The sequence below is a fragment of the Carettochelys insculpta genome, chromosome 9, assembly GCF_033958435.1.
Source record: "Carettochelys insculpta isolate YL-2023 chromosome 9, ASM3395843v1, whole genome shotgun sequence".
NCBI lineage: Eukaryota > Metazoa > Chordata > Testudines > Carettochelyidae > Carettochelys > Carettochelys insculpta.
In genome coordinates, this window is record NC_134145.1 from 55,718,190 (window position 1) to 55,740,751 (window position 22,562).

Sequence of the window (22,562 nt, forward strand, 5' to 3'; positions counted from 1 at the left end):
AATATTGGCGGTGATGTGGGAGATTTAAGTGGGTCACACAACATGGTGACACACGGGGGGGGGCGGGACACACCTGCCCTTGACCTAGGGTCAGGATGTGTTTTCCTGTCTATGGAGGGCTCAGGTGTGTGTATGGGGGGTGGCAATTTCCTCTGAGAGACCTCCTGACTGAGGCGGGGGTGGGGGGGGGGACGGGACATGCTGTATCCGAACAAGCCTCAATCCCCAGGCAGAAGCGGCTCTCCCGGAGTGACACCTGGGTGTGACCCCAGCGTGGCAGGGGTATGGGGGGGAACGACACAGCTGCTTGTGCTGGGGCGCTGGGCTGCGCGCGGCTCCCCCCCCCCTGCAGGGCAGCAGCCTGCAGGCTGGCCCGGGGCGGGGGGGGGGAGAAATGAAGCCCGGGGGTGGGGGAGGCAGCGCAGGATCAGCCCGCTGAGGGGGCGAGGGGAGCCCGCCCCGCCCAGCGCCGCGGGTGTGAGTGGGGCGGGGGGGAGGGAGCCGCGCCAGGGCTGAGGCGGCGCCTGGCGGAGGAAGTTTGCGCTGGGTCCGACACGCAGACCTAGCGAGACAGCCCCTCCCAGGCGGCCCGGCAGCGGCCACGAGCGCGCAGCTCCCTCCGAGCCGGCCGCGCCGCCAGCCCTCCCGCCGCGCCATGGGCGGCTCTGCCTCCGGCCCGCTGGACGAGAGCAAGTGCAGCTACATCCGAGGTACCGGCCCGTGACGGGAGAGGGCAGCGGCCGCCGCCGCCGCGTTTGCATCCGAGTTTCAAGGGCGGGGAGCGGAGCGGAGCGGGACGGGGCGGGGGGGTCCAGTGCCTCAGGGCAGGGCAGGGTCCCAGCCGCAGGGCGGTGCAGGGGTGAGCAGACTTCTGACGTCGGACCCCGCTCGCTCTGTCCCTGTAATTAGCAGCCCCCCCCCCACCTGTCTAATGCACCCCCAGAGGATGGACCTGTCGGTGATGGTCATATATATATAAACTCCTTTGGCAGGTGTAAGAAAGTAAGTCCGTGGGATGTAAAAACTCCCTGACTCGGTGTATCCGTGGGAATGCGCACAGGTGAACACAGGCAGGGACGGCAGCATTTTAATTGAGGTGGATGAGCCCAGCAGAACGGTTGCAGGGCACCTCCCTTATGGAATTTCATGGCCCACCCCCCACTTTGCGCACCCTTGGGTGAGAGTATAAATCAGTCCAACCCTGCCAGGCACCAGGCCTGGGGAAGGGGCTGGAGCAGGGTGGTAGAAGTAACACAAGTATTTGGGGGGTTTTAAGTTAAAAGCATCTGTTCCCCTCGCCCTCTCCAGATTTTCAGTTTTGGGGGTAACCCAAGAAAACGGTACAGCAGAGACTGGATTATTATCAGTTATACTTTGTGTGACCGATACCATTCTGTCGTTGCTGAAAATGCCTCCCTTGCTGTCTGCGGTGCCTTAAAGTTGTGAGACTTCAGCAAAGCATTTAAGCATGGGCTGAAGAGGGGCACAGCAACAGGTCTCTTCACATGACTGAAAGCAAATGATTTTTCACATGCCAGTAATAATATCTGAAAGTAAACACATGAAACCAGGGGTCTAAAATACCCTGAAACAGGAAAGAGTGTCTATGTGATGTCACGACTTCAACTTTATGGTCCTCTATAAATGGTAATATCAGTTTATCACCCTAAGAGTCCAATTCTGCAAAGTCCTTTGAAGCCAGTAATGTTTCTTCTGGGCTTTAGATTAGATAGATACTCCTGAAAGGATTAGAAGTACCTGTACCAGTAAGTGGTTCTGTTGTCACCTGCTTTGTAATATTGGGTGCCTTAGGTGCTGTGACTCTGTGTGGCTCAGAGCTCTGACACCTGTAGCCAACCTACAAGCATAAAAAGCTCAACTGTGCCTTCCTCCAACCTGGTTTCTCCTTGTAGAATGACTTCAGCATCTCCTTTGGGTATTGAGTTCCTTCAAATCTGTTTCCCTGGGTTCTTAATGACTAGACATTCAGACTTTTTCATTTTGGCACATAGCACCTAAAGAAGTGAAACATCTTCCATCTATCATTTCACTATGGCAAGCAGACTCTGCAGAGTTTGCACAACAGAGATCAGTTTGGGGTAAATGTACATTAAAAAGTTTGTTTTAAAAGAGAAATCATAGAATCAAAGGTGAAACAGTAGGGAAGAGCAAACAGATGAGTTACACAGAAAATAAACATAATGATGCAATCTCAGGGTTACAACTTCTGTGTTATCTAAATTTCTCTTTTGTCTTTCTGAGGGCTTGTCTACACTTATCCAGAGATCTGCACTCTGGGGATTGATCTGCTAGGGGTCAATTTAGTGGGCCTAGTAGTTACAGACTAAACCAACCACTGATCATGGTCCCATTGACCCCGGTATTCTATGAGGTCACAAGGAGTCAGGGAAGTTGACAGGAGAGTTTCTCCTATCAAATTCCTGCTGTGGGGATGCTGCAGAAATTCAGCTTAAGTACATTAAGTTGGCTTTTTCCCTGAGTGGCGACCTGGCCAGAGTATGGTAATTCATGTTGATACAGAGCAGGAGAAACTTCCTCCTTTCTTAGTTACCCAACACTGGGATTTTTTTTTCCCTTTCAATGTCTTTCCATTAGCTTTATTGGTCCACTTTATCTTCCCTTGTGTTGCTCCATTGTAGGTTGTTGGAATTAGTGTGGAAACAACTAGTCTCTGAGGTGCGCCCATGCCTTATTGCTTCTCCACACTGAAGTGATGTGGTTGCACCCTAGTTACTGTTAGTGTTCGGTACATAGAGCTAGCCTGCACTAGGAGTACAACACTGGCACTCTGTACTGATAGGTGAGAGTTCTCCCATCAGCATATAAAAGCCACTCTATAACAGGCAGTAGCTATGTTCGTGGGAGAAGCTGTCCTACGGGCATAGCACTTGTTCACACCTGCAGTTAGTTTGGTGTAAATGGTGTTGCTGAGTGGGAGCCTGATTCATGCCCTGGAGGAGTATAAGTTATGCTGATGTAAGTGGCAGCATAGACTTGACCGTATACGTGAGCATACATTCATAGCAGTGAGGCTGGGCCCCTGGACAAAGCAGGGGAGGGTACCCTGCTCCACACCCCCCAGAAGGGGCAAGGCCTCGGGTGGAAGGCTGGGGGCTGTGGGCAGCAGCCCTCAGCACTGCCCAGGACATGGTGCTCCTCTCCCAATAGCCTTCAGCACTGCCTGAAGTGCAGCACCTGGCTCTCCAGCCTCCACAAGCAGCCCTAAGAGCTGCCCAGAGCATGCTGTACTGCATTCCAATAGCGATTTAAAGGCTCCATGGCTCTGGCTGCAGCCACTATTTGGCATAGCTGCGGCTTTGGCTGGGACTTCCTGGCCCTTTTGTATGGCTGGTCCTCAGGGCAATTTCCCTCTTTGCCTCCAATCCTAACCCAGTCATAGAACTCATAGAAGCAAAGGAGAAACAGTAAAACTAAAGGTGCAGTCTCAGGCTTTATGCTTCTATGATATCTAAATTCTGCTTTCTTGTATTTCTGAGGGCTTGTCTACATTTGCCTAGCGATCAACACCCCAGTGGTCAGTCTCCTCCCGGGGTAGATTTAGTTGTCTAGTAGTCTGTCAACAGGCCTCTTTCATAGCCATAATCTGCATACATCTCTCCTAATGACTGTCAACTTCAGAACATAACAAGCTTTTACTGAAATACCTCACTTGACTTATATTTATACAGTGTCATTGTAAAAAAACCTAGGGCAGAGGTCTGCATCCTGTGGCTCTGGAGCCACATGGGGCTCTTTAAGGATTTTTTTGTAGCTCCTGAAACTGTGCAAAGTTAAAAAAAAATCCTGATTATTTTCAATATTTCGGTGAACGTCTAAAAGCCCAACAATGAACAACTCATATCTAAATAGCAAACAAAATGTACTCTCAAAACATTGGAAAACTCCTCCTTTAGTATGTGCAGTATATTCTGGATATGTGCATGTATTGTTCTTAAAATAAGGGGTTACAAAAAATATGGTTTGACATTATTTATTAAGGACCATCTCATATTCACGTGCATTGCAACTCTTGAATTATTGATTTTTTTTTTTTTTTACTGAATTTGGAAAAAATGGAGCTTCTTGCTCTTTTGGTTGCCGAACGCTGACCTACGGTGACCATAGTTCCCTATAGCTGATGGATCTCCATTCCACACGGCTAAATGTAGTGCCTTATATGATGAATAGTAACAGAGAGGTAGCTTTATTAGTCTGTATTCATCATGCAAGGCACTACATTTAGCCGTGTGGAATGGAGATCTGTCAACTATAGGAAAAATATACAGACTAATACGGCTACCTTTCTGTTACTCTACAGATTTCCCTATGCTGAATACAGAACACCTGGTAAAATTACTCATATTCAAGCAAGTTCAAAGGCAATCAATCAGAACTATGCAGTACAAACATTTAAATTAACATCAAGTTGACTGAGCCTATTAAAAATAAATATTTGCATAGTTGGACTCTTTTTATCTTCTTGTTTTTAAGGCTTCAAGATTCACACAGGGAGGGATAATACACACACCCATAGCCACCCACACACACATGGGGAGAGGTGATACACATACTCCCATAGGCCTCTGTCACACGGGGGTGAGGCAGTGACCAACTGACGCAGTCCTCCTTGCCTGGTACTCTCCACCCTCCATCCCTGGCTGTGCCCCAAAGACAGACTAGTCTCTCCTGGTAGCTGGTACCACATCTTCCCAGGAAATGCAGGATCACATCCTCACCCCCATTTTTTCCAGGGTTCACACCAAAATGTGGCCAGAAGCAGACTTTCAGCACTGTGCAGGAGGGAAGGAAAAGAATTTGTTTTCATCAATAGGGGAGGAGGAGGGTGAAAGACATGACCTGGCCCATGTCTTTTTAGAGCTCATTCCCTGCCCCTCTCCCATTCTGGGAGCAGCTTGTTCCTTTCTGCGCTCATAGTGTCAAAAGCAGCTAACACCTCCAGGCTGCTCCCGGCCACCAATATAACCCAGCTTCTTCCTGGTCCCCAGTTACAAGTTGGGCAGGAAGGGGTTAAGTCCTAAGGCTGCATTGTGCTGCAGAGCCCAGTGGCCTGGCCAGAAAGATGACTCAACAAGAGAGGGAGTCAAGGGGAGGGAGCAGCGCAGTGCTTCTTGGGGCAGGTTTGTAAAGAGGGTGCTAAGCCCGTGCCCCCAAGGCCTGCTGTGGAGCCTGCAGGTTCAGGACATGAACAAGCTGGAAATTGCTTCCCTGCTGGTACTTCAGAGCTTAGCTAAGCTGTGGAGAAGCTTCCTTATGCCAGTGCTGTGTGGGACTTTGCCAGAGAGAGTGCGGGAAGAAGGGAGCCTGCCAACCAGGCTATTGGTGAACTGAGCTCTCCAATCGGGGCTGATTGTCTGCACAGCACTGGAAGTGGGATGCACCCTGAGGTGATGGTGGTAGCGAATAGAAAAAGCAGTGTTGCTGGAGAGTGAAGGAGCAAAGTAGGCAGTGGACAGCAAGGGGGGAGAATCATAGAATCATAGAAGAGTTGGACTGGAAGGGACCTTGAGAGGCCATCGAGTCCAGCCCCCTGCCCTCATGGCAGGACCAAGCACTTTCTAGACCATCCCTGAAAGCCATCTATCTAACCTCTTCTTAAATATCTCCAGTGATGGAGATTCTACCACCTCCCTTGGCAATTCGTTCCAGTGTTTGATCACCTTGACAGTTAGGAATTTTTCCTAATGTCCAACCTGAACCTCCCCTGCTGCAATTTAAGTCCATTGCCTCTTGTTCTATCCTCAGAGGCAAGGAAGAACAAGTTCCCTCCCTCTGCCTTATGACACCCTTTTAGATACCTGAAAACTGCTATCATGTCCCCCCTCAATCTTCTCTTTCCAAACTAAACAAGCCCAGTTCTTTCAGCCTTTCTTCATAGGTCATGTTCTCTAGACCTTTGATCATTCTTGTCGCTCTCCTCTGGACCCTCTCCAGTTCCTCCACATCCTTACTGAACTGCAGTGCCCAGAACTGGACACAATACTCCAGCTGAGGCCTAACCAGCGCAGAGTAGAGTGGGAGAATGACTTCTCGTGTCTTGTTCACAACACACCTATTAATGCATTCTAGAATCATGTTTGCTTTTTTTGCAACAGCATCACACTGTTGACTCATATTTAGGTTGTGGTCCACTATAACCCCTAGATCCCTTTCTGCTGTACTCATTCCTAGGCAGTCCTTTCCCATTCTGTATGTGTGACACTGATTGTTCCTTCCTAAGTGGAGCACTTTGCATTTGTCCTTATTAAACTTCATCCTGTTTACCTCAGCCCATTTCTCCAGTTTATCCAGATCCTTTTGAATTATGACCCTATCCTCCAAAGAAGTTGCAACCCCTCCCAGCTTGGTATCATCTGCAAACTTAATAAGTGTACTTTCTATGTCAATATCTAAATTGTTAATGGAGATATCGAACAGAACCGGTCCTAGAACAGACTCCTGCAGAACCCCACTAGTTATACTTTTCCAGCAGGATTGAAAACCATTAATAACTACTCTCTGGGTACGGTTATCCAGCCAGTTGTTCACCCACCTTATAGTAGCCCCATCTAAGTCGTATTTGCGTAGTTTATTGATAAATATATTATGTGAGGCTGTGTCCAATGCTTTACTGAAGTCTAGGTATACCACATCCACCACTTCTCCCTTATCCACAAGGCTCATTATTCTGTCAAAGAAAGCTATTAGAATGGTTTGACATGATCTGTTTTTAACAAAACCATGCTGGCTGCTCCCTATCACCTTACCACCTTCCAAATGCTTGCAGATGATTTCTTTAATTACCTGCCCCATTATCTTTCCTGGCACAGAAGTTAAGCTGACTGGCCTGTAGTTTCCTGGGTTATTCTTGTTCCCCTTTTTATAAATGGGTACTGTATTTGCCCTTTTCCAGTCTTCTAGAATCTCTCCCATCTCCCACGATTTTCCAGAAACGATTGCTAAAGGCTCAGATACCTCTTCTATCAGCTCCTTGAGGATTCTAGGATGCATTTCATCAGGACCTGGTGATTTGCAGACATCTAATTTTTCTAAGTAAATTTTAATTTGTTCTTTTCTTATTTCAACTTCTAAACCTACCCCTTTTTCACTAGCATTCTCTATGTCAGGCATTCCTTCAGATTTTTCAGTGAAGACCGAAACAAAGAAATCATTAAACATCTCTGCCATTTCCAAATTCCCTGTTACTGTTTCTCCCTCCTCACTGACCAATGGCCCTACCCTCTCCTTGGTCTTCCTCTTGTTACCAATGTATTTGTAAAAAGCCTTCTTGTTTCCCTTTATGCTTGTAGCTAGTTTGAGCTCATTTTGTGCCTTAGCCTTTCTAATCTTGCTCCTGCATGCTCGTGTTGTTTGCCTATATTCGTCCTTTGGAATTTGTCCTAGTTTCCATTTCTTATATGATTCCTTTTTTATTTTGAGATCATGCAAGATCTCCTGGTTAAGCCAAGGCAGTCTTTTGCCATGTTTTCTATCTTTCCTACGCAGCAGGATAGCTTGCTTTTGGGCCCTTAATAATGTCCCTTTGAAAAACTGCCAACTCTCCTCAGCCGTTTTTCCCTCAGTTTAGCTTTCCATGGGACCTTACCTACCAGCTGTCTGAGTTTACCAAAATCTGCCTTCCTGAAATCCATTGTCTCTATTGTACTGTTCTCCCGTCTACCCTTCCTTAGAATTGTGAACTCTATGATTTCATGATCACTTTCACCCAAGCATCCCTCCACTTTCAAATTCTCAATAATTTCCTCCCTATTTGTTAAAATTAAATCTAGAACAGCTTCCCCCCAGTAGCTTTTTCAACCTTTTGGAATAAAAAGTTGTCTGCAATGCAATCCAAGAATTTATTGGACAGTCTGTCCCCTGCTGTATTAGTTTCCCAACATATACCTGGATAGTTGAAGTCCCCTATCACCACCAAATTCTGGGCCCTGGGTGATTTTGTTAGCTGTTTAAAGAAATGTAAATGTAAAGAGAATGTAAAGAGCCAATTTGCTTGTTTTAAAGAAAAAGTCAGGACATCTGCAGGAGGGCTTAAATACAGGACTGTCCCTGTAAAAACATGGTATCTGGTCACCTTGATACAAACAGTTGATTCAACTGCTTGTTCTTGGGGATCAACACCCTTTGTTTTCCCCTTGGGGTATCTGGACTTGGATTGCTACACCTGTTACAACACTTGTATTTATATGCTAAGTTTTCAAGTGATAAGGAAAATGACAGTTTCATTTTCCAGAATGTGTAGTTGCTTGTATAGACAGATAGTAACATATATATATGTCCTGTATATATATATAGTAATATATATATATGTCCTGATGTTTATATGGCAAATTTTATGTCTGGAAATATGCTTTAGTTTAAACAAAAAGTAAAATGATGTGATGGGGGCCAATCCTGTAGTCAGTACAGTACTGAGACAAAACTGTTGAGGTCAGTATGAATCTTCCTGGTTCAGGGCCAGCTGAGTTGAAACCATTCTGGTACAAAATGCAGTATGACCACTTAGTAGTGTTTGCTATTTCAGTTACCTTTTACTGCATTATTTTGTTTGTGGTGCCATCTGTGCTGAAGTCAGAAAGTAGAACTGCTATGCTACTTCTTTAGGAACCTTATGGAAAATGAAAGATCAAATGTCTCTCTCATGAGACTGCCCAAATTAGAAAGTATTAAAATAAATAAATCACTATCAGATGAAGATAAATAGGCCAAATTATGAGGACTACATGGAACATCTGTAAGCTGCTTAATGTAGAAGAAGGGAAGAAGCAGCACTGTTAGTGGGGTCCTCTTTCTTGGCTCATCTGCTGTTCAGTCAGCATGGGGGGACAAAATGGCAAGATCTGTCCCAGTGTCATTTTCAGCTCCAAGCCAGTATCTCAGTATCTTGTGAGTCGCTGAAAGGACTAGTATCTTGTTTCTACAGTTACTAAGGAGATAGTTTTTACTAGGCCTTTAGAGGCATGAAAGCAAAAACTTTTGCAAGTTCCTGCGCTTGGCACTCTTGTCTATGAGGAGAATGGAAAGAGTCCCTGCTGGACAGTTAAGAAGTAAATAATTGTTTGGAATGTGTCAGGCCGTAATCCATTTTCAGGCTGTGTACAATGCTCTGTTGGAAAGGATCTTTGTGTAACTTAACAGTCCTTGCTTCAAACTCCTGCTCTGAATAATGGTTGATTTTTATTTGTTCTAACCTTGTGAACAAAACTGCATATAGCACTACTTTTAGTGGCAAAAGGGAGAAAGATGGAAGAGTGTCTTTAATTCCTGATACGTCTTTAGGACCCAGTCCAGAAAGTGCACCCCAAACAATATTCCAGTTGGCTTTGGCTGAGGTTTGCAAGATTCAGACTGTGTTTATCATTTGCTGTCTTCTCACAGAGGTCATGGGATCAAGTTCTTCCAGAGACATAGTGCTCCTGTTTTGAAATGGGAGGAGAATGAACCAGTGTTTATATTGGAAGGGCAAGCACTCAAAACAATCTTTCTTAATTTTAGAAGGCAGTTCACTGTTTGCCACAAAGAAAATAATTGGAGGGCTTTAGAGATAACAGCAAAATGAGAAGAGAGATGGCATTTTTCTTTTGTCATTTGCTTTTTGTCAATAAAACCAGATGCCAGTGGCATGTGAATCTCTGAATAACAAAATTATCCAGGGGTGGCAGTAGTGTGTGTGTGTGTGTGTGTGTGTTGCACAGACAGGGTTGGGGGAGAAACCTGGTCCTGTCTTTGGTGGAGCTGGGTCCCTGGGCCAGGAATATTCCTGGTGCCCAGGCACCACGGGCCTGTAGAACTCACCGTGTATGTGAGAAGCCCCTAAGTAAAGACTTTAGGATCTGACTCTAAAGGCTTATCTACATTGCTCCGTGTTCAGACATGGAAATATTTTGTAATGCAGGCAACACCTAATATAACTGCCCTGTCTCACAATTTTACTTGTGTTAAGAGTGAGGATGAATAAGGAGCACAATACCATCTTGTGATCACTGTTGCTTAAAAACAGACACATCTGGTAGATTCCACTTGTCTGGGCTGTGTTTGTTCCTTGTGTATTTAAGGTGAGTACTAGAGTATGGAGACTTCCAGGCAGAGGTGTATTTTAAGGAGAGTTTGGCTTTGTTTACACTAGCATTTTTCTTTGTAATAGTCATGTCCCATGGGGTGTGAAAAAAACACACCTCTGACAGACATAAGTTACACTGACAGCAGTGATAGTATGACAGCTGCTAGGTCATTGGGAGAGCTCTCTCCCATCAGCATAAAATGACTACACAGGAGATCTTACAGTGGTACACCTGCGCTGGTGCAGCTTTCCAGCTGTATGGTCTGTAGTGTAGACAGCCTTTTAGGAGAGATGGTGGAATGGGCTAAAGAAGGTGTTTCAGATAGGTTGGGTATCATGAAAGGAAAGTGAAATGAGAAGGAAAGGATAATGTACATACAAAAAGTGTTTTTTATACACACACGCATGCACATGCGGGTGCTGTCGAGCAAATTGCCACTAGCCCTATCCCATTCTTATGTATATCTACACTACAGTAAAACATCTGTGGCTGGACAATGTCAGCTGACTCAAGATTCTGGCTAACTAAAATCATGCTGGACTACAGGTGTTGCCAGATGAGAGAGTGCCAGATTAGAGAGGTTCAACCTGTATAACATATTCTCTTTGGCTAGCAACTCTGAACAGAAAGTGTACACATTCTACGTGTAATTAGCCCATGGTCCTCATTCACTGTGAGTTTACTCATAAATTCATAACGGAGATCACCATGCTCAAGTCTCGATCAGGCAGAAAAGGTCACAAATGTCTGACATGATGCAAATGGAAAAAAAAGACATGTATAAGGCCTTTCATGTGAGGATCTCAGTAATTTTCTTCATGCAGTAATTACTTTTCTGACCAGGTTTTTGTGAGTGTTAAGTACCAGATGTATGTAGGGAAAAGTTTTCAATGCCACCTCAGAGATCTGGATGTTCAGTTTCCATTAGAAGTAGATGAGCACAGGGTATTCTCACGGGGGAACTGGCACTGTCTACACCTACCCAAAGGCAGTCCAACGCTCTGAGGAAAAAGAGTCTAGGAATAATATGATTGGAGCATGTGAGCCAGAGCCAGGCCTGCAGGGACATAAAAAGATTAGCTTGAGTTTGGGCTTAGGACAATTGGAAAAGAAGCAGACCCTAAAAGGAAGAGAGGTTGTACCTGGTAATTGTCTAGTATAGAAGTTTTATTTATTATTTTATTTACATTTCTTTTTGGATTTGGATTAATTCTGGACAGTTGTGATTTAGCCTGGTGACAAGTTGTCTCAGCAAACTAACTCCTGGGAGCTGTGAATCACATAAGTATCAGTGGATGACCTGAAACCAGAGCAGGTTAGAACTATCTCCAGGTATCCAGCTCCCCTAGGTGACTTTGTAAATCTCGTTTGTGAGGAATATTTTCCTCACTGAAAAGCTGTAATGTCTGGTTTGAAAAGCAGCGGTTGTTTATAGCACACAGCAACACTTCATAACAAATTAGGACTGTATATAATATCCAGGTGTGACTGTGTAGGAATGTATGTATGTAAGTGTAATTACCCTGTCCAGAATTTGGGCTATGTCTAGCCTGCAGGCTTTTGTCGACAAAACTTCTGTCGATAGAAGTTTGTCGACAGAGTGCGCGTCCAGAGTGCAGATCTCTCGGAAGGGATCTGCCAACCAGGCACGTTCTGTCGACATCTCTGTACTCTTTGTTCCATGAGGAAGAAAGGATGTCTCAACAGAGGGGGTTTTCCAACATTTGGCCCCATATGGACAGGCCAAGTATCGGAAAAGCCTCTCCCAACAGAGCTGTCAGGAAAAGATATGCAAATGCATTGCATAGTTTGCATATCATTTGCTGGCAGTTCTCGGCAATCTAGACACAGCCTTGGATAAGTCATTAAGGTTTACACCAAGGCTAATTTTACAAAAAGTGGCAAAGGATCTTTAATAAACACAGCCATTTAAGATGGCACCTCAGGCAGCAGAGAGTCTATTTGATCAGTACTCAGTGAGAAGGAAGAGTGCAACACTACTGAGCTGCCAATACCACTTCCTCTACACTTGTACACTTAAAAAACTATAAACTCTATGAGTGGAATCGGGTATTTCTCTCTGTTCTCCTACCTGTTCTCAAATATTTTTAAGAGCTTAGAGCTTCTTGCATAGCTTACAGTGTAAGATTGAACATATATAGTTACAACCTCAGTTTAAAGGCATTGCACATTTTGTTGTATCTTAAATTTTGGGCCTTTCTTTGGTAGTATAGTAAACTCTTTTCGTATCCAGCAGCCCCGGGACTGGGAGGTTGCTGGATATTCAAATATTCTGGATAATAGGGAGGTATACCTAGCAATGCATAACACTAAAGAAAAACAAGATTAGATATTAACAAACAAACAAAAATGTATGCAGAGTACTTTATTTACCACCAACAGTAGTATTGTACACTGTCAATTTATACTGTATTTGCTCTATTTATTTGTATTTATTTCACTATATTGTACTTATGGAAAATGTACCTAAAATTTACTTATGGTTAAAATGCAGTTATTTGAGAGTTCTGGATAATAGAATGCCAGATATGGAAGCATTTACTGTAACTCGCAGGGGTCCTGACTACCTTTACCCTTTGGAATCTTGGAGTTCTGTAGGTTTCCTTGAAATCCAGCTTCCTCATATTTAACACTTCTCTGCAGAGTTTAGGCATCACCGTGGATTACAGTTTGGGGAATTGGTAGAATTTCCTTATTACTTCCAGTCAGGAAGTGATATTAACTTACTTAAAAAAAGGTTAATATTTTTAATTCAACAAAGCTTTAAGTTCCCAATGATGTCAGAATGAAAACTGTATAAGAAAAGTAAATGATCGACCTGCTAATGTTACAAGGGAATCTTTCTACTGACTTCAGTGGTCCTAAAAGCAGGACTTGCAGCTTGATAGCAACAAGCCTGAAGCGAGTTTAGAGGAACGTGACAATGATAAATACGGGGCTGGAGGAATTGATTTATGTGCAAAATTATAACATTTTGTAAATCTAACTTGACTAAGCATGAAGTAAATTTATAGTGGTGGCTGGGTATGTGTAGCATAATTTGTCGATTAGTGGATGAACACAGGCAGCTGTGGAATTCATCTGTAAGGAGTAAGGGAACCAGTTTGAATTTAATTCTTAACAGGGACACTAGAGAATGGAGGAATAAATTGTAATAGCGAAATTTTGCCTTTTTTGGAAGGGGGTATATAGGGCAGCTCTCAGGCTTTACATTTGACTTTCTGCTAAACTGTACTAGTGCACATACTATCAATTTATAACAGGCTGATTGTGTGGAAGCAGAACAGAATTTTGAAAAGGACTGGTAAATTCTGGTAAGATCTTTTCCCTCAGTCTGTACAAACTGTGCATTGCAGTGTTTAGGGAATCAGTTGTCTTGAGTTTTTGCAGTGAGCTTGGTTGTAACTGAAGATACAGTATAAAACGTGACATGTATATGGAACTATCCATAATATTTCTCCACTGTATAGCACATTTCATTGGTAGCTTTTTCTCTTTTTTAGGAAAGTATTAGGAAGAGGCACTTGAGTTTCTGAGCATTTTCCAATACACTGGACTCTGAAAGTATACACCAAAGCAACCCACATCTTATGTTTTTACTGTACAAAAATTAAACAAACTGTAATAAGTTTATTCTTCGCTGTGAAGAGGAGACGTACCAATGAGTTTGGTAAATAAAAAGGAAGATTGAAAGGAATATTGGACAGACAGTAGCATCCAAACTTAGCAAATACTAGAGCACTCTTAGGAAATGATGAAGAAAGAGAAAATGTAAACAAATACATTGGGCCCAGAACTGCAGCTGCTGCATAGGTGTTGCAGTGAGTGGCTATAGATTTGAACCCCAAGTTTTTAAAGTGACCAGATTAACTCTTTTTATTTTTTTAAGTTTAACCTTAACTGCTGTGTTCTGCTGTATTCTGTCTTCTAGGAAGTAAATCCAATCATAGGAACATATCCATTACTCTTTTACAGGCTAGTAGGCGTTACATTCTGTAAGGGTATTTTTACTGTCCCCCTTTATAGTGCACAACAGGATATGGCCCACAGGTCTTAAATTTCTCACCTCCCCTTTAAATGTAGCAGATCCAGCACTCCTGTGTCAGAACAGATGCTCCCACTTTGTCCAATTAAGATGGTTAAGAACCAGTTATCAGTAAGGTTGATGGACAGAATGGGAATGGTTGCTTGGAATGGCTGCCAGCGCCCTCCTCCTCTCTGGCAAGGGAGTTAGTGGGAAAAGGGCCTCTTGAGAGAAAGTTCTCTGTTGAAAGAGCATGGAAGAATCCTGCAGTGGGCTCTGAAGAAGGAAGGCCTGTTATAGATAAGATGAAAAATACTGTGGGGCATGGAGCCCAGGGTAGGCTGAGGAACTGTGTGTGATTTGCACATGTTGAGAAAATTCAGTTGTGCCTCAAAAGAGACTTGAGCGAGCTGGGGACAAATCTGTGCCTTATGTGTGGCTTAAAGGGATACAGCCTTCCTAACATGTTACCTTTTCCTAAACTTTGGCTGTAGACAGGTATCCTGCAAACTAATGGCCATTTTGCCATTTGCTTTGTAAACTCTGCGGCATGGGGAGCTCAGTGGAGGAATCTGTAATCCAGTTTCTAACTTTCTTTAATAGTATTTCTAACTGATATTTTACAGAGTTCATTAATCTTACATGATACATGCAGGTTACACTATTTCAACAGTTGTAGTATTGTAGGAGAATGGGTGTACTTGTGTTTTGCAAGTTTCTGTGAAGACATGGTTCCTGCCCATAGGAGCTGACAATCTATATAAATAGCATAATACACAGTGCTTCACCAACTCACCAAATGGGATAGATTTAAATGATCCAAAGAATGAAACATAACTGTGTGATTATGCTAATGCTATATTACATTATATAAACCACATGGACAAAGTTATTTTCTTGGACACTTTGATAGAACCACAGAGACTTCAAAGGATCTACACTTGTGTACTGGAGGAGAATTCACCCCTGTATGTTAGCTGATGATATGGGTTACCTATTAACAGGATCAGAATGAGTTTACAGGTACACTGCAACCCCTTTGGCTTCAAATGACATTTTAAACAAGATGGCTGTCTTCAGTTAAGACGTGTTAAGTTACAATTAAATTTAAACCATGCTTCAGTATACACATGGTGAGAAATATCTCTGGCCACTTGCATTTTCAGACTGTTGCTTGGAGCATAATGGGTGCAGTTTTCCTTAAACACCACTTCCCTTGAGTTAATAAGTTTGGAAGGACGGTAATTAAACCATATTTTTGCTGCTGCTCTTTGTCTAGAGACAGCTTTATGTAAAGCTGAGCTAGGCATTGGTTACTATTGGGAAGACTTTCCTGACAACAGAGCAAGATTGATTTTTTTCAAATGAAAGATTATATTCTGCTGAAAACCTGAACGCTTGAGGGAAAGCTCTACACGTGCATTCTGTAATTTTCTTGTACATTGTATTTCCCAGTATCTCTCTCAGGGTCAGAACAGGCTCTGGAATCCTTCTTGAATGAGTAGAACTTAGCCACATCCAAAACCTTAGCACAAGTTATGAGAGAAACAGTCCTGACCATGTGGCAGAAGAAGCATGTGCTATAGGAGAAATAAACATTATGAGGAGTTAATTGCTGTTTTTTTGTGAAAACTTACCTTGTTTTTAAACAACACTATACATAAAAAAACCCCCAAACCAACAGCCCCTTCTCCCCTGCAAAAACAAACAAAGAAAAACAGGTTGTGATTCTGCAAACAGCATGTGCTTAATTTTGCAGGATTCCCAAGATCTTGGTGGGACTGATTGTCAGTGTTTCCCAAAGTGTAGTATGCATACCACTGGTGGTACATAAAAGGATTTCAAGGGGTACACAGCAGAAAATAAATTACTAAAAATCAGGAGATAGTCACTGGGTGAGGATATACGCTGATAAAGCTGAAGCCCTGAAAGGGGTGCGTGAACATATTAAATTTGGGAAACACTGGATTATGTGACTAAAGTCCTCAAAAGGTTTTTATAATCTCAATTTCATTTTGTGACAAGGCCTCAGTTGTATCCTGGGTCTCAAGGATTGATCTTCAGCCATCTCCAACAACATAAAATTTCAAAACTGCATAGTACAGGGTATTGGCAATGCTTTGAAGGGTGTAATAAAATGATTATTTTTTGCACTGGGAAAAGATTTACCTGTGAGACAGCTGGCACCTAAGAGGTAATACAGGAAGTTAAGCAAATCTGAATCCGGATGGTATCTCTTGATTAGATACTTTTGAGAGAGAGAGAGAGAGCGAGAGAGCGTTATTTTAAAAAGCACATTTACAAATTACTTTTATAAATAACTAGCCTAGTAATTAAAAAAAATAAAATAAAATAAAATAAAATAAATAAAGCATGCCCATGCCAACAGAGGTATAGAAGACTTTCCACCAGTTTAGCTTTCTTTTAAAATATCCTATAAAGATTAGTCTATTTTGATACCTTGAATTGAAAAGTATAAGATTTGTGCAGGTTACACTAGGGATACAGAAATCCCTTGGCCACCTGTGCTGGTCTGTGCAAAATAAAGCATCAAGTGTGTTTTGTGCCTTAAGAAAAATTGAAGTGTGATGCCATATAATTCAAGCATCATCATGCGGTTACTAGCGTCCCTCTCAATAAACTAAGAACCAGACTGAATCTTTAGTGAACTGGCCTAATTAAAGGGAAGTGGTAAAGATCCAGATAGTGCCTCTTGGATCTTTCAGAAGTCTGACTCTGCACCCACAGTAGGTAATGTGAAGTTGTTGCTAAATTTAATAGGGCCAAGAAAAAGACCTCTGCCTGCCCAGATGTATTTTATTTACTGGCTTGTGTATTTTTCTGCCTCAGGTAAGGGCAGAGTCTTGACCCCCCCTCCCCACCATCTCTTTGGAGAAGCACATGCACATGGGGCTACTAGCATGGAATTGCCCATGTGCTCCCAGGTACACAGTTGTGACTGACCCTTGGAAGAAGGCCCTTTGTATCCTTCCCACTTTGCATATCCATGCAAGGGCAGGCCATGATCTGGTTCTGTGAGTTTATTCTTTTTAAGATTTGTACTGTAAGTGAGACTGCTTCGCAGTCTTGCAAATGTACGTTCTCTCTATAGCACAGGCAGTAATGCTGGGTTCCCTTCTTCTCCCCCATCCCCACTCCAGTGTGGCCTCAGGCCGGACCGACCTGGATTGATCACCTGTAAAAGGCAGAAAAAAAGTTCAGTTTGTTCATTCCATCTTTTGACTCTTTGGTATGAAAAATGTGACCAATGCCACCCATGGTGGCAATTATTATCTACTGTATTTGAAATTGGACTGAAACCAGATACTCATTTTGCATAGGACTGACAAATGTCAGAATAATAAATTTCAGGTACTTTATCTTATAGTCTAAGTCAACATCTAGATTAAGCTTTTTGACTGCAAAGAGAATTCTTTTAGAAAGGGAAATTCAACACAGGGTTTGATACCTAATGCCTGGAGGTAGAAAGGATAGCACTAACAAGGATTCTGACTCAGAATACAGCCAATTGTCTGTGCCTCTGAAAGCAGCACTCTTAAACCCATTCTATTGGTTATCTTTGTAAAGCCCTAAAATTTGTTTTGCAAGTGATCTCTTCCTTCCTAGGCGCGAAACCACAGTTGCTATTTGGGCTGTGATTCTGGAGTGTGTTTCATAGTTACAATGATGGTGACTGACGACCTAACTCTGCAAGCAGCTCTTCAGAGGTGACCCATACAGAGCTCTTTGCTGGATCAGGATCTAAGCACATACAGAAATACCAGGATTTTTTTGTTTGCTTTTTGCTTTTGTTTAAACTCATGTATCAGAACTTTGATTATTCCCACTTCACTATTCTGCAAAGCTGGCTGTTCACATTAAAGGAAAGCATAGCTTCATTCCACTTCCGGGAAGGAAAGTAATAACAAAGCTCTGTACTGAGGCTTCATATTATGTGGTAATTTCTTTTACAAAATATACCCCAGTACTTTAAAGCATATTCAGTGAAGTATTATCATAAGCACTTTCAGAAGAAAAGATATTCACTGATCCAATATTATAGGCAGCAGAGGTAACAATAGGGTGACTAGCATGAGCAAGTATTAAAAACCAGGATGGAGGTGGAGGTGGGATGGGGGTCATAAGCATCTATATAAAACAATTTCCAGAAAATTGGGACTGTCCTTATAAAATTGGGACATTTGGTCATCCTAAGTAGTACTATATATAGCAGGGATCATCGACCCCTGACACGAGTGCCAAGAATGGCACACATGCTGATTTTTATTGGCATGCAAAGTGGGAGCTCAGCCCGACCTCCTCCTCCTGCATAGAGCTGGGAGCTTGCTCAAAGCCAGGCTACCTGTGGATTAACAAAAGACCAACTAATGCTACCAACCATCACCTAAATGGTAAAGCTGTGCATCTTAATTTATTTATTAATGAAGCTGTTGTAAGTAGGACTATGAGTGACTTTAAAATGAATCACTGGCGCTCAGACTGTATATAGAGGGCAAAAGGGCAAATTTCAGCACTCTATCTGGGCGTGGTTGCTGACCCCGATACATAATTTAGTTTGCCAGACACTTTCGATTGTAGGGTACTGTTTTTGGTTGCTGACAACTTTAATAAACTAAAAATTTAGGCTGCAATTGAAGCTGCCACAGACTTCGCTGTCGGGAAGCTGCATCAAGCTGGATTTTTTGGGGAAAGCATCAACTAAAATGACCACACAAATTGAAAGCCAAGTTGGGAAAAAGTACATGATGCCAGTGTTTGAATTATTACATTGGTTTTGTGGAGAAGCTCTTGTTTGGCCATGCTTTGGAGAGAGGATATTGGTGTTGAGAGGGTAGGATCATGCTGCCATTAGAAGTGAGTGAAAAGTGTGTGTGTATGTGGGGGCGGGAGAGAGAGAGAGAGAGAGAGAGTAGGTCAGATTGAGAACTCTGTTTTGCTCTGTGAGAGCTGTTTTGATTGTAACCTTCATTGTAATCTTCATTTCATGTTGTAAGTCTTCCTGTTTAACTGTGAGAGTGGTGAAGCACTGGAATGCCTAGGGAGGTTAGTGGAATCTCCATCCTTGGATGTTTTTAAGCAGAGGCTTGACAATGAAATGATTTAATTGGAGCTGGTCCTGCTTCGGGCAGGGGATTGGACTCGATGATCCCCTGAGATCTCTTCCAACCCTAATCCTCTATGATTTTATGATTAAATTGGAAGATGTCAGAGACTATATCTAAAGATGAATGCTCCCCATGAAGGAGGCTGACCACTGCCAGTGACACATGCCAGAAGACCAGGCTAAGGAATCAGTTTGAGCTGCATGGGTGCAAAACAGTGGGTATTGTAAGCATGGGTAGGCAGTGCTTTCTCAAACTGTCTCACCCGGCACTGCCCATGTTCCACTGGGGGCTGCACCACAGCATCCACCACCTCCCCAAAGCTGCGGGGCTGAGGGAGGCTGCAGCTGCTTTACTCCTCACCCCCTCAGAGCTCTGGGGCCGTGCTATCTTGGGCTCAGGGCCAGTAGCCCCATTGTGTGTGGGAAGAGAGGGGGCCTGGACCAGTAGCCACAATGGGGGGCAGAGCTGTGAGTTTTTTTCTCCCCAAGTTCTGCGGTCACCAACTGCCCATGTTGAGCTTCCTGGCATAAAGGTGCTGAGCCAGACCCTCAGACTTTCAGGTGGATGAGATCGGAGAGGGGTTACATGTTGTGGAAAACAACAAAATCTGGAACACAACTCACTAATGATTTCAAGAGTAAAAGTATACACAGTTAAGAAATTCTTTTGCTACCCCTATGTTCCTTGCCACATTATCCTGAAAGGGTTTTACTAGATACTACGGGTTGAACCTCTCTAATCTGGAACTCTCTCGTCTGGCAACATCTGTAATCCGGCATGATTTTAGTTAGTCTCATGAACACTTATAATTGGTGTGGGCAAGTTTCCCATGGTCTTGTAAAGTTTGTTACAGCCACCAATCCTGGCTTTCGCTGGTCTCTGCTGTTACTTATCTCAAATGTCTGCTAAGAGCCCAGTAAGCAGTAGAAGTGTTGGTAATGCCACTAGATAATACTGACCTCCCATGGTTCAGCAAATTCTCTCATTCATCACCGGTTAGATCTGGAGGGTGCTGGACTAGAAAGGTTCAACCTGTAATACTTATCTCACATAGGTGTTCTGAAGCCTAATTACTTGTGTGCAAAGTATTTTGGACTTCTTTGAGGTGCCAAGTACTGTGATACTGTATCTTCTTTATTATTATAGTATAACATTTTTAAAGTTACATTAGCTTTTTATGATGATCATTATCATAGTACTTTGAAGCTTCTAGGCACTATTGTAATATTAAATATAGGAATGTGGAAGGATTTCTGAATTTATTTATATCTGTAAAAATAGAAGTAGTTCATACTATGTACATAGTCTGTCCAAATTTTGGGTTCAGTACAAATCCTGCTGAACTCAGTGGATGTGTTTATAACTTTATAGTAAAATATATTACAGGACAGACCTGGATACAAGCTGCAACACCTGTGTAAATTTGGGTTAGTGGAATAAAAGTCAGCAGAGTTACACTTATTTTACACTGCTGTAGCCAATGGCAGAATTAAGACCAATCTCTTTAGATGGTGGTACATGTATATATTTGAAAGCAGAATCTAGCTCTTTTATTTAATTTGGATTTAGCTTTGAGAAAATAGACTTAATAACTTGCAATATTTTTATATATTCAGTCAAAAGATAACAACTCAGTGCTGAAGTGAGAGAGAGTTAAATACCTGCTAGGACTGATCTTTGCTGTATAACTCATACAGGAATACACGATACTTGGGAGCCTTCAATTTTCAATTCTGTTTGCAAAATTTCCTTGTTCAAGTTCCAGATGTCCAATGGATCCCATTCATTAACTTCTATTGAAAGTACTGTTTACAGTTTTGGAAATCCAAAACCACATTTCATTGCACTGTATTGTAAAATCAGGAAGTCTTGTAAATCAAAATACAGAACTATAATCTTATCTTATAATTTGAAATAAAATAATTTCACTGAAAATGAGAAATTTGAGAAGGTGATCATCTTCACTCATGCCTTCAATAATTTGAGTTTCTGATAAATTGAGGTTAAACTGTAAGGCTACGGTTACACTAGCAAGTTTTGCCAGCAAAATCCCAGTTTTTTTGACAAAACTAGTGGAGCATCTACACATAAAATGGGATTAGTTGACAGTAGCTTGACAAAACTCAGCACTTGCACTGACAACCTTCTACTTCTCCCAGATGTGGAAGAGAACCTTTTGTCAACAGGTTCTGTCAACAAGAAAGCTGTGTGGATGCTTCAAGGGGTCTTCTCTTAACACACGAGGCATCCAGGACAATGGGCAGCCCTGTTGTTGAGAGAATGGCCAAGCAGTCCAGCCACTCTGTCGACAGAGCGGAGCACTCTTCTGATTGGCATTTGTGTGTGGCCACACTATCGACAGAAGTTTTGTTGGGAAATCTCTTCTGACAGTGACTTCTGTTGACAGATTTCTGTACTGTAACCATAGCCTAAGAGTCCAATTGCTGTTTGTAATAAATCCTCTTTTTACACTGCAAGATCGCTTCAAAGAGAATTTAAGTGGGTGCAAAAGGTTGGAGAATCAAGCAGTGAATTTCCTGGTATTTTAAATGGTGTGTATTTTATTTTATTTTATTTTATTTTATTTTAATGGCCTAAAGATTTTCCATCCTTAAATTACTAATTTACTTTGTCTATGGTTATACTACAGCAATCTGTAAACAGAAGTCACAGTCAAAAGAGAACTGGGCGTTTGTGGGCAAAACTTGCTAGTGTAACGGTAGCCTCTGAGACCAGGATTTTCACAACATAGGAGACTAAAGTTAATGCTTCAGCATCTAAATGAGTTGCTGTATTCTTTAAAACTGCTATTTATAATTCTAGCAGAATCATTGGAGCAACAGCATTCTAATTTACATCCTTAAATATAGATGTAGGAGTAAAACTTTATACTCCCTTTTTTGAAAATTTTTTATCTCAGCCTTACTGCCATTTTAAACATTTTGTTTGCGATGTTTTCTTCACTGGCCCTTGCCTTCTCACAGTTCCTATTACTTCATAATAGGCCATCCCATCTTGCCTATCATACTGTACACCATTTTCACTTGGGTTTCAGCAAAGTGTGCCATAACCATAACTTTGCTGAACTATTCAGATCCCACAAAGGGACAAGCAATAAGGACAGAATAATTTTAGTCTTTTTCATATACAGTCTTCCCCCGCCTTACGAGGGTAATTCGTTCCTGAAAAACTCCTCTTAGGGCGAATTCCTGTAAGTCGAAAATGTAATTGCCATTAATTTCAATGGGAAAATATTTTGTGTGTTTCTGAGCCCCGAAATTTACCCCCATGTAC

General features: G+C 42.5%; 1 protein-coding gene across 1 annotated transcript in view; it reads left to right on the plus strand.

Moving 5' to 3' along the window:
• Positions 1 to 595: 595 nt before the first annotated feature.
• NIBAN1 (niban apoptosis regulator 1) overlaps positions 596 to 22,562 on the plus strand; it is a 96,435-nt gene continuing 74,468 nt past the window's right edge. The window contains exon 1 of the mRNA XM_075003182.1: positions 596 to 710. Coding sequence (XP_074859283.1) covers positions 656 to 710 — 55 coding nt within the window. The 5' untranslated portion in view covers positions 596 to 655. The remainder of the gene's footprint in view (positions 711 to 22,562) is intronic.